At 38.5% G+C, this 11694-nt stretch overlaps 1 protein-coding gene across 3 annotated transcripts in view; it reads right to left on the bottom strand.

Moving 5' to 3' along the window:
- Positions 1–11694, bottom strand: part of LOC119412581 (RNA-binding motif, single-stranded-interacting protein 2) — a 37344-nt gene that overhangs the window by 15328 nt on the left and 10322 nt on the right. For all 3 annotated transcript variants that reach the window (XM_037679607.1, XM_037679609.1, XM_037679608.1), the window contains exon 2: positions 7022–7188. In XM_037679607.1, the coding sequence (XP_037535535.1) occupies positions 7022–7188 (167 nt within the window). The remainder of the gene's footprint in view (positions 1–7021; positions 7189–11694) is intronic.

The raw sequence follows: 11694 nt of genomic DNA, 5'->3' as shown, positions 1-11694 counted from the left end.
TAATAAAATAAGTAATAAAGTAAGTAAGTAATAAAGTAAGTAAGTAAGTAATAAAGTAAGTCATAAAGTAAGTAAATAAGTAATAAAATAAGTAAGTAAATAAGTAAGCAAGTAAGTAATGCAGTAATAAAGTAATAAAGTAAGTAATGAAGTAAGTAATAAAGTAAGTAATAAAGTAAATAAGTAATAAAGTAAGTAATTAAGTAATAAAATAAGTAATAAAGTAAATAAGTAATAAAGTAAGTAAGTACGTAAGTAAGTAATAAAATAAGTAAGTAAGTAATAAAATGAGCAAGTAAGTAATAAAGTAAGTAAGTATGTATGTAGGGGGTCGAGATGGGGTAGAGGCAGGGCAGCCGACTCGGGACCCGAAAGTCCCAGGCTTGATCCCCAGTCATTGCACATCTCGTGGTGTCTCTGAGCACCACACCATATCCCCAAATGCTCCCCAGGTGCTTTCAACAGCTGCCCACTGCACCACCTGGGGTGGATGGGTTAAATGCAGAGAGACAATTTCACTATTGTATGGGAACATAATGATGACAACACATAACACAATATTATTATTATTATTATTATGATGTATATATCCATCCATCCATCCATCCATCCATCTAACAAAACAGACTGAAACAACACCAATGATCGTGCTTTCGTTACAGCATAATATCAAGAAAACAATGATCTTAACATTAAAAATTAAAAATGTATTCAGCGTTTACACAGACACTTGATTTGAGGCTGCTCACAGCTGTTAAGAATGGCTCTTGGTGATCAGATTTCATTTGGACAGTGCTAAACACAGGTCTCAACACCCTCAATGTGAAAATGTTTTCTCTCAAACCACCTTCGGAGGTGGTCTGGCCCGTTTGGTAGTTTGAACACAAGCTGCAGGACCACCTACTGAACCGATGTGACTCCGCACAAACAACGGAGCAGACCTCTCAGGGTCAACAAATAAACGTCTACTGCAGAGCTGACTGAAAATAATGAAACAGCCATTTGTGAGAATATTTTGAAGACTTTCTGTTGGCTAAATGTTTTAATTGACTGTTTATGAGAATCTTGTATAATAAAATGTCATTTTTTTGTTGGGATCTTATTAATCAAAGTGAATTACCAACATGCTGCACGGTGAGTCACTCTTATGTGTTTGTTCTGATCCTTTTAGAGCTAATTGGACCCACTGTGGTCATTATAATGTGTTGTGTAAATCAAAGCATGACAGCCTGATCTATGCTGCATTATTAAACACTGAGCAGATTTCACCTTTACAGTGATCTGAACTGTGTTCGTGTCAAAACGATATTATAGTTGGGATGCCCGAGTGTGTTATGTTCACAGAAACTTTAGACCTGCTGATGTTTGCCGCTCACTGGCAGCCCCTCTGTGTGATGAGCCTGTGTGTGTATTTGCATACAGCGCCGGTGACTAACAACCTCATAAAACAATTAAGGGTCCACAATTTACCACCGAGCACAAACAACGATGCCAGAGCCGACCACTTGCTGTCAACTCAGCCGAAACACACTTGTAAGTCCGGACAGCCTCTTTAAGACAAATGTTAATAACGTCGTTTCATTTTTCCACATCGTTTTGACAGAAATTATTAAAATCAGTGTGAAGAGAAAATAATATATTGTCAAAAAAAAAAAAACCTGAATATGATTACACAAAAGTATTTGTTTACCAAGTAAGAGTTATTCATCAAATACAGTATAAGCTGAGTAATCAAATAAGTATACTTTCTTGTTGAATCTATGCGTTGAATACATGTAAAGTACTGTGCAAAGTCTTGAGCGGTTGGAATCAGGATTTCTTCAATCGTTCTAAAGCTTTTCAAATTTTACTTTAGACTTTGGCGCTATTTTTTTATTTTTTATTTCATTATTAGTCCAGTTCCTGACTGTTTTGCCTTTATTAAACTACATAGTTTTAAGTTCATGAAAAGGCTCCTAAATTCAAAGATGAACGAGTGTTGTGTTGACGCATGACCAATAACTTAAAAAAATAAAATAAAATAAAAATCTTAAATGACACCTTTATGGATTAAGTTACAAGCAGACAGTCACAAAGACACAGTCTGATCAATTTTATTAAGTTGAATCTGAAATTAGAGATGCACGATATTGGATTTTTGGCTGATATCTGATATGCCAATACATAAAAACTTATTTGGCTGATAACCGATACCGATATTTCCCCCCCCCCAAGTCATGCTTACAGAGACTACATAGCTTTCTCTGCTGTGAAATTAAAATAGATTATTCTGCATGGTCTTTGTCAGTTTAGCCTGCTACCAAATGCAGATGCCAAAAACGGGGATGAAGATGTAACGCTTCAACTTGGAACAACTTGTAGAATGGACTGCTGGTGAGGTTTTGTTTCTCTGCGGTTGACCGCTCTCTCGCTTTCCTTTCCGGACACCACAAACTCAACGTAATGGTCAGAATGGTGGTCACTGAGATGGTTAATTAGGTTCAAAGTGTTGTAGAACTTTGTTTACGCTCCTCCTCTCATCACTGACGCTGAGCAGTCATTGCAAATAGTCCGATATTTAACTTTATCACTAATATTGGTCGATACCGATACCATGCGATAATATCGTGCATCCCTATCTGAAATATAACAGAGATAAAACAATTTGACACGAAAATATTTTAGCACCAACTGATTCTCAAAAGCTGAAAACTTGTCATAAAGTAGATGATCAGCTAAAGAATACTGCGTTCAGCTCGCGCAGGATTTTGATGGATTTTCTTTGTTTCCTAAAGGTATGACATTCAGGTGCTGTCAACTGGCTGTAGACAGTTCTTCTAGGCCTTAACGTTTGTTCTTTCGTCCTTCACTTCGTAATTTTCTCTGGGTAACCACTTACTGCACAACAAGCTGTCCGTCAAAAACTGAGCCAAAAAACAGCTAAAATCCTAAGAAAAACTTTGGGTGACCTTCAGAAAGTCTGGAGAGGTACAGTAATCGTCAAGACCACTTTAAATAATTGCAAGAAACTGTTTTTTTCTAAGCAAAACATAAAGAAATAGCTGGTGGTTTAAACGTTTGCATATCGCTCCAGTGCATAAAGTCTTGAAAATGTTTTGTTCATCTCCCATGAAGTCACGCTGAAATACGGGGGTTATTGCTGTAACTATTGGTGATTACGAAATCAACAGCTCTTTATGGTCAATGACAAGCGAAAATCACGTTTCTGATTTAGCTTTGTTTCTAGCACAATAATTAAAACGCAATACAAGTTAATTTTGATACTCTCTGTTGTCCAAATTTAAATTAGGGCTTTTATGTTGATGTGGGAAGATTCTCTAATTTAAACTTATATAAAAAGGACAAGACGACTTTGTCTTTTTTATTCTGATGTTCTTGATAAATGCTTTTTGTCACAATGTAATTGAAGGGGGAAGGGGGGGGGCGCGTTCCCACTTTTTTGTTATATGACAGCTGGAAAAGGTTGAAGGCACTGTGGCAGCAAGATTTTTTAATAGAATAGAAACTGTTCTTACTTTTGTGACATAAAAGATTTGCACACTGGATCTCAAACATTCATCTGATACCTATGCCTAAAATAGCTCGTTTCAAGTTTTTGCCTACAGACATAAAAAGTGTCAAACAGATCATTTGTTATAAATATTTTAATTGTGGCAAAGAAAATTGTAAGCTTTATTTCATGCTTTTCCCTGCAATGACACCAAGAGCGTGTAAAGGGCAGCAGACTGACTTTTGAAACCCACGCTCACTTTAGCCTCTCTGCAGAACATCTCAAGCCCACCACTCTACGAAGGCCAAAGACTTAAAAGACAACTAACCCATACATGGCCATCTGACATTCTTTCCCAGCAGGCCGTGCAACTTCCCCCCCATTCATTTAGGCGCTCCTCTTAACGGTAGCCCTCCAAGTCACATCTAAAGCCTCAAAGCTCCACAAAGACATTTCTGTAGCTGTACCGCTGTTTCACGAACACAACCACGGTTTTTACACTTACTGTCCTCTGATAGCAGCTTTACAACATGCGCGTGGTCACGAGCCATGCGATTTCAGTCTTTTTCAGATTTTCAGTATTTAATAATTTCTACATAAGTGTGGAGGGAAAATTTAAAATAAGTTGCTGTAATGTGGGCATTATCAAGCAACTCCTTCACAGATGAGGATTTCTGCTGTGATTGAATCCTGGAAATAAAAATGCATGACTAAAGTTCACAAATCACCTCGGTGACGTTCAGTGTATGCTTTATTTCTAATCCAGTCTTCTTGTGTGAGTGTGTTTAACCTAACCTACAAAGCCCTCAACAACCTAGCTCCATCTTATATTACAGATCTTATTATTGCACATTTTCCTAACAGAGCACTTTGCTCTCAGACTGCAGGCTTACTTCCTAGAGTTTCCAAAAGCAGAATGGGAGGAAGATCTTTCAGTTATCAGGCTCCTCTCTTGTGGAACCAACTTCCAGTTTCTGTCCATGAGGCTGAAACATTGTCCAGTTTTAAGATCTGGTTTAAGACTTTCTTTTTTGATAAATCCTATAGTTAGGGTTGGCTTGTTATGCTGCCATAGGCTTAGATTTCTTAAAAATGAATTGTTAAAATTGAATTGTTTTCATTTGATACTATTTCTTTCTATCTTAACATGTGATTCTGGACCTGCCATTGTGTATCTGTTCCTACCAAACCCAGCCGGTCGAAGGAGATGACCGCTTGTCCTGAGCCTGGTTCTGCTAAAGGTTTCTTCCTCATGATGGAGTTTTTCCTTTCCACTGTCGCCTTCATGCTTGCTCAAGATGAGAGTCTGTGATGAAGTTAAACTCAAAGCAGTCTGCTCCTGAGATAAATAACGCTAATTTACTTCTTAAGTATATGAATGTTTCTGTGCAGTGCCCTGAGACGACTTCTGTTGTGACTTGGCGCTATATAAATAAACTGAACTGAATTGTTTGTAAAGTCTACTTCACACACTAGGTAGCTCATCTAAAGGTGTGTAAATCTTAGCTGACTGTGAGTCACTATAGCTGCATTAGAAGTGGAAGTTTTAATCTGGACACAAAGAGGCAGGATGCTCTTCAGCCTATTTAAATCTTCTTCGTGACTCAATTGATCTGACGTCTTCAATCTCCAACTGAGTCTCCACATTATTGTAGACAATTTGGTGTTGTTTGATTGTGAGTAATCGATCAAACTGATGAAGCCCTTTCATCCATTTCCTGCCTAAACAGCTCTTGAAATGAACTTGAAAGTGACTGGAAACGGTCTCAGACTATTTAATCGCATGTGTCCAAAAGATGAAGCACATATCTCTGGACAGCACATATGTTTTTGCTCATAATAGGGTTCTGCTGGACCCCCCCCCCCCCCCCATTTAGTATCAAAGTTGAAACTTGTTCCAGTTAATGTGGACAGGAATGAACAATCAGCTAAAGACAAGCTGCAATCGCTTTCATCATCGAGAGAATGCCAGCAGAAGTAAGTCACGCAACTTTGATCTGAAAACACCAAACCCAGTATAGCAAAAGTGTAAAACTCACATTTTAAACAGCCAATACACAGACCTGAGCTTGTGCATGCAGAACTCATCTTGCTACCAAGATGAGATAAACCAAGCGTCCCAGTCTAAAAAGCGAGGCTAATATATTAGTACTTGCATTATTTCTAATGGCCACTAGGGGGTGACTTTGACTGCAAAAAGAAGTCAAACTGTATAATATTTTTCTGAAAATTACCTTATCTTTCAGTTAATTTAAAACTTAAAAAAATAGTTTACAGGTAAAGTTGTGCTTGTTCCTCTCCTATGATCATCTTCCAGAGCTTTGTTCAAATAGTCAAATCAATAGTCCTAGACAGCTGAAAGTACTAACTGAATCCCATGTCCGAGGGTAAACCTTAACCCGAGACATCAAGAGTCCACTTGGCTCTTAATTTGAAGCCAGAATCAGAATCTGAATCACCTTTATTGGCCAAATTTGTGTGCACAAACAAGGAATTTGACTTTGATTTCAAGTGCTCACAGCGTACAGACATCAAGTATAATATATATAAACTTAGAGGAAATAGAATAAAGGATAAAAGGAACGGTATGTACATGTATAAATATGTACGGCCAATTTTCTTCTTCCTTCTGCTTATTTAAGAGAGAGAGAGAGAAGGCAGGTTGCAGTAGTGCAAAGAAGTAGAAATGGTTGAACCCCTTCCTTATAAAATGGAACACCACTTCAAGAAGGTGATACGCAATCATTTATAACTGATTTCTATATAAAAAAATACATGTGCCCAGTTTTCTCAGGACTTCTAATGTGTTATGTAAGTAGTTAGCGAGCTTGCAACACATTGGCATTTGAGGCTTTTTGTCATGGCTGTTTTTAGGAAGACGGCCAATGAAACCAAATGCACTATAGCTGAAAACATCCACTAGGAGTTGTCATTTGTGTCGACTAAAAATACTTTTACCAGAAAAGTTCTAAATCTTTATTTTATCTTTGTTCCGCTCTGTAACCTTAACAACGATACCAAACATGGCACATCGGAATATGTCAAACAAGACACCGTAATAGCTGATGTGGTTCAAAAACATTTTTAAGAGTCAAAAAAAAAAAAATTTGTAAGTTACTTTGCAGGTGCAGCTTGTAATCCCTCGTTTGAAGTGTGAAAAATCTACGAATGGTCAGGCAACTCTACCAATATGCTTCGAGGTAAGACTCTCAAAGGTTCATAATGTATATACATAGAACCCTTTGAGCCTATCTCATTCACACAAGCATATTCTAAAGTGCTTCCTGTTTGCTTGTTAATAACTATACAACAATAAGCGTGGAAAATGTGGAGTTCAATGATTTAACCAAAAACACTTTATGAAACCTGGAGGGACAGGGAACCAAACAATCAACCATGCAACTGGAAGACGATCACTCTACAGTTCAAACTATAGCCCCTTCAACATCACACCATCCAACATTGATTAGAAGTATTCATTAAAAGCGTTCACGTGGTTTGTGTTTTTAACAAATCAGGTCTAAAACTTACGGTTGGCAGAGCTTCACCAGGTCTTGATCCGTGGTTCCCGGCTGGAGGCCGCGGATGTACAAGTTCGTTTTACTTAGCTGTTCCCCACCTCCGCCGCTGCTGTTGCTACTGCTGTTAGTGTTGGGACTGGGGGGCGCCATCTGGTGGCCGGAGGACACATAGGCCTGCTGCGTTACGAAAAGAAACACCAAGATACAAAACACTTCATGAGCATGAAAATAGAACAAAAACAGGAACGACGTTTTTATTACAGATAAAAGTCTGGATGTGGATGTTTTCCTCAAAGGCTAGTAAAAAATAGGAGTTTTTATACACAAGAAGGTATAGAGTAAGTCTGCATCATACAGATGATAATGTGGGAGCTGTGTAAATTGATATCGCATAGCCCTCATGTCAACACTCAGTAATACAGTGTTCTGAAGGGAATGTGGGGCCTCTTGGCTGACTGCTCCAAACAGGGAAAAATGGGCCTCTTATGCTTATACAATGTGGAGAAATTTATTTTTTTACTTTGGAACAAAGACTACAGTTTAAAAAACTGAAACAAACGTTTAACAAACTTTTCCCACAGTGCACAATTACTGATAGGCTAGAATAGTACTGGCTAATCTTTGCTGTACAACATCTGCATTTATAGCCTACAAATAAAAAGCAGAACTGAACGCTTAATTTCTGTCAAGACTTGCACTTCTCACTATGTTAAACTTCCTCAAACCTCAAGGTCAAAACACTAAAATGTGATCTCAGAAATCATCCAAGACTAACACAGGATGGTCTACAGGGTTAGGATGCACCAACAGCATTAGGCACGTAAATCCACGGAGATAATTTACAGTCATTAATCAAGTTTACATTTGTGATTCAAGAGCAGGATTCGTTGTTTTCCCACTCAGATTTTGCACCGCTCTCCCTCAAAACTCGGCCACTTAAAAAAATAATCCTGCTTGAAAGGTTTGCTCTGCTTCTCATCAAAACAGTATCTCTGCTCTCAGATTTATTTATGCTCAAACCAATGTTCTGTGATCCTATTCGAAACATTTTGCTTGCCGCTCAGACTTCCTCTGTGCGTTTTTAAAACACTTGTTCGCTTCAGCTTATTTTTCAGCTTACGTTTAGATGTTGGGCAATTCTGTCAAAATTTCCAGCAAATACAATGATGGTATGTGACCAAAATGGTCACCACCTTCTTGCACTTGTTTTGCTACACTAAAAACATACTTGATAATGACTAATTTGCTGTGTTTAGCTACTCATTGTGTGAAGAACAGTGTATAACTGTCCAAAATGACATGCCTATTACTAAATGGCATACAGCTAACTAACCACAGACTACTACCATCGTAAGTTAGCTATCATCAGAAGTGTAAGAAATGGTGATCATCATCATATGCTGTCTTCCTGTTAGCTGGGAATTTTGACAAGGTTGTAACACAAAGAGAAAGGCAGGAGTACAACAATTGTGTTTTAAAAAATGTACTTGGAATGCTGAGTGCAAGCAAAACAATTCCAGTAGAAGCACAGGATCTTTGTACAAGTGACATATCGATACCGATACCATGCCGACAATATCGTGCATCCCTAATTAGAGCGATTTCCCCCCCCCCACAATCTGACTCAGTGTTACGGCTGAAAATAAAAGCCCTTCTTTAAGCTGCCTTTGGTTGTTCACAAATGTATGCAGTGCAACCACTTCATACCTACTGGCCTACTCAGCTAAGTGACTATAGTAGTCCCTCGCTAATCCACGGTTTGACTTTTGTGGACTTGCTCTTTCGCAGTTTTTCAAGATTGTCAACTTTAATATTACTCACGACGGGGCGGTGGGCTTCAGTCAAGCTGCAGGGTAGCCGAACAGAACCGAGCCCGCCTGGAACCGAGCTTCTGCAGAGCTGGTGAGTACTCATATAAAATTTTGCAGTACTGTACAGTACATTTACGTATGTTGTTAAAATTATGTAGGTTTAAGAGTTTAGAATGTTGCAAGAGTGTGGGAAGGGTTTATAAAGCCTTAAAATATATATAAATAATAAAATAAATATAGCGTTCTTACTTCACGGCTTTTCACCTGTCACGGGGGTGTTTGGAACGTAACCCCTGTGATAATCGAGGGACTACTGTACCTGCCTTGCCGGCTCAGAGGTGCAAAAGCAATGAGTAGACAAGAAATCTTGCTCTTAAATAGAAGATATGCACTTTTAATTATTGACAGTCCCTAAACCTGATTTTTTTTTTAACTAAACTGAAACAGGAGCACAGTAGTCCCTCGCTACTTCGCGGTTCGTTTATCGTGAACTCGCTCTATTGCGGTTTTTCAAATTAAGATGGGACATGACACACAATTGGCTGATTGATGGATGAGCTGCACGATCGGCACAGGATTTTTTAAATTCAAATAAATTATTTAAAATTATTTAGCACCTGCTGCACCTTTGTGCAGCTCACACTGCAGGATAAACTTCCTGCAGCAGCTGATCAGCTGTTCACCGTGAAGAGCGGAGAAGTGGGCGTGGCCAAGAGAGCGTGCAGGTGGCAAAGAGCAGAGGAGGCAGGGAGCTGAAATCATGACATTCTGTGCTCTTTTAAAGCGTTTAGAGTTTAGAAACATTCTGTAGAATATTGCAAAAGTGGTAAGGATTTAAAATGCCTTCACATATATATAAATATAAATAATAAAATAAACTACTATTCCTACTTCGTGGTTTTTCACTTATCGCGGGACGTCAGTGTACCCCGTGATAAACGAGGGACCACTGCACTTTAAAAATACAAATAAAAACACCATCACAAGCTTTAACATTACGTCAACACTAACACTCTCACAGTGAAAGCATTTGTAGTCACCCATCACACATCTCTTACTCACTCTCATGCCATTTAATCTGTCTGAGAGAACAAATTGCTTGTGAATGCAAGTCGTGAACTACAGCAGTCAGTTAGTTCATCTTTTACTACAAGGAACAAGAAAGGATGTTGCACAACTCATACATCTTCTAATCTCATCTCACTGTGGGACTGTGGCTGTCCTCTGAGATATCGAATGGAGGATTGCGTAACCAGACATGCATTAATTTTACTGGTATGACTGAATGTGGATTTGCAACCAATTTGCTTGTCAAGAACTCCAAAAAACAACCTCTGCTTCCAGGATCCAGTGCGGTGGCTGTTTTCCAAAAATGAGTGACGCAGAGCTCTGAGCAAACGAGGCTCAATGGACCTCACTCGTGTTGTGTCAGCTTGCTGTGAGAAAATTACTTTGATCACATTCATTTAGATTTCTTTAATTTAATGTTCCACATGAATGAATTAGGGAAAAAAAAGGCTCTCTGGCTAAGCTCAGCGGAGTGCAGCTGTGAGGCTGGAGAGTCATATTGAGCAACTTATTGGACGGAGGCAACAGGAGGACAATGGGTTAATTTAATGAGGGAGGGAAGGGTCACCGATCAGTCGAGTGGTGTTTAGGAAAAGCCCAGCGTGAAGACTCGGTCACACAAAGACCACCTACAATATCAACCAATTCCACTAATTGGACACCATTCATGAGACGTGAAGCCTCTCTAAGACAGCCCCTCTGACCTCTACTTCAAAAACTGACTCATTCCTCTGAGGATGAACCCTAACCTCAACTCAGCTTCTTTTATGTTAGACAGATAAGGCAGATGTAAAATCTTTGTAGAGTAAAAAGAAAGAGATTTTTTTACTCGAGTAAAAAAAGAGACGTGAGTGAACACGCTGCCCAGCATGTTCGATTTGTAAAATGTAAATTATTAAAACGGCGTGACTCATTAAAAACCAAATATTCTTAATAACATCTGGTCTCTAAAGTGACAACATGAGCACATTTTCGACAACTGCCACAAAGACTGGACACAACCTTTTCAGAGTACATTTGTTCTGGTAATATTGCTTTTCTACTGTTTTTTAAAAAAAATTTATATAAGTTTGAATGATAACTAAATAAGACGGTCTTTCTTCCTGTACAAAAGAAATCAGATGTTTGTTCCTATTAATCAGTCCAAATACCGTGCCAAATACAGCGAGTCCACGCACAGGAGTTTATCGTGTCACGGTTGAATTCATGATGAATACGTTTCGGAGGCAGCTAATTTGTGAATGAAAGAACAGGAAAGCGGAAACTATATAATCTCATTCTTACAGTCTTTTTACCAGAGTGCCAAGACCAGTCATCCTCCAGACAAAACTGGGAACATATCGTTGCAACAACCCATAAATCATCCATCATAAGCCACACACAATCCTTTACGCTTAAACTCATTTCTACACTTTTTAAGCCTTTTATAAAGTGCACCATTGTATTTCTGTTATTAGCAGCTGATCTTGGCTGATATCAAAAGGTATGGTGATGCTCTGATGACCCAAAGATGACAAAACTACGTAATTCAGCTTCTCAGCCGTCCTTGACTTTAAAAACAAAACAATATACTGTAACCCTAAAGACAGAGAAGTCCATCCTGTATGAGACACACTTTAAATAACTAATAAGGCATGACTAAAAACACCAAACTAATTAAATCTGAAGAACTAAAGCTTGAAATTGTATTTGATGCCGCTCTGATTTTTGAGTACCTTAGGCTATTTTGGTAGTTTTACTTTGTAGATGTGATGCTTCATTTCTCTTCAACTGGGTGTCTGAAAATACCTCTGGGTTATTTTTA

The sequence above is a fragment of the Nematolebias whitei genome, chromosome 7, assembly GCF_014905685.2.
Source record: "Nematolebias whitei isolate Nwh7 chromosome 7, NemWhi1, whole genome shotgun sequence".
NCBI classification, from domain to species: domain Eukaryota; kingdom Metazoa; phylum Chordata; class Actinopteri; order Cyprinodontiformes; family Rivulidae; genus Nematolebias; species Nematolebias whitei.
Note: the sequence above shows the minus strand (reverse complement) of the source record. Positions and strands in the feature narration are given on the sequence as shown.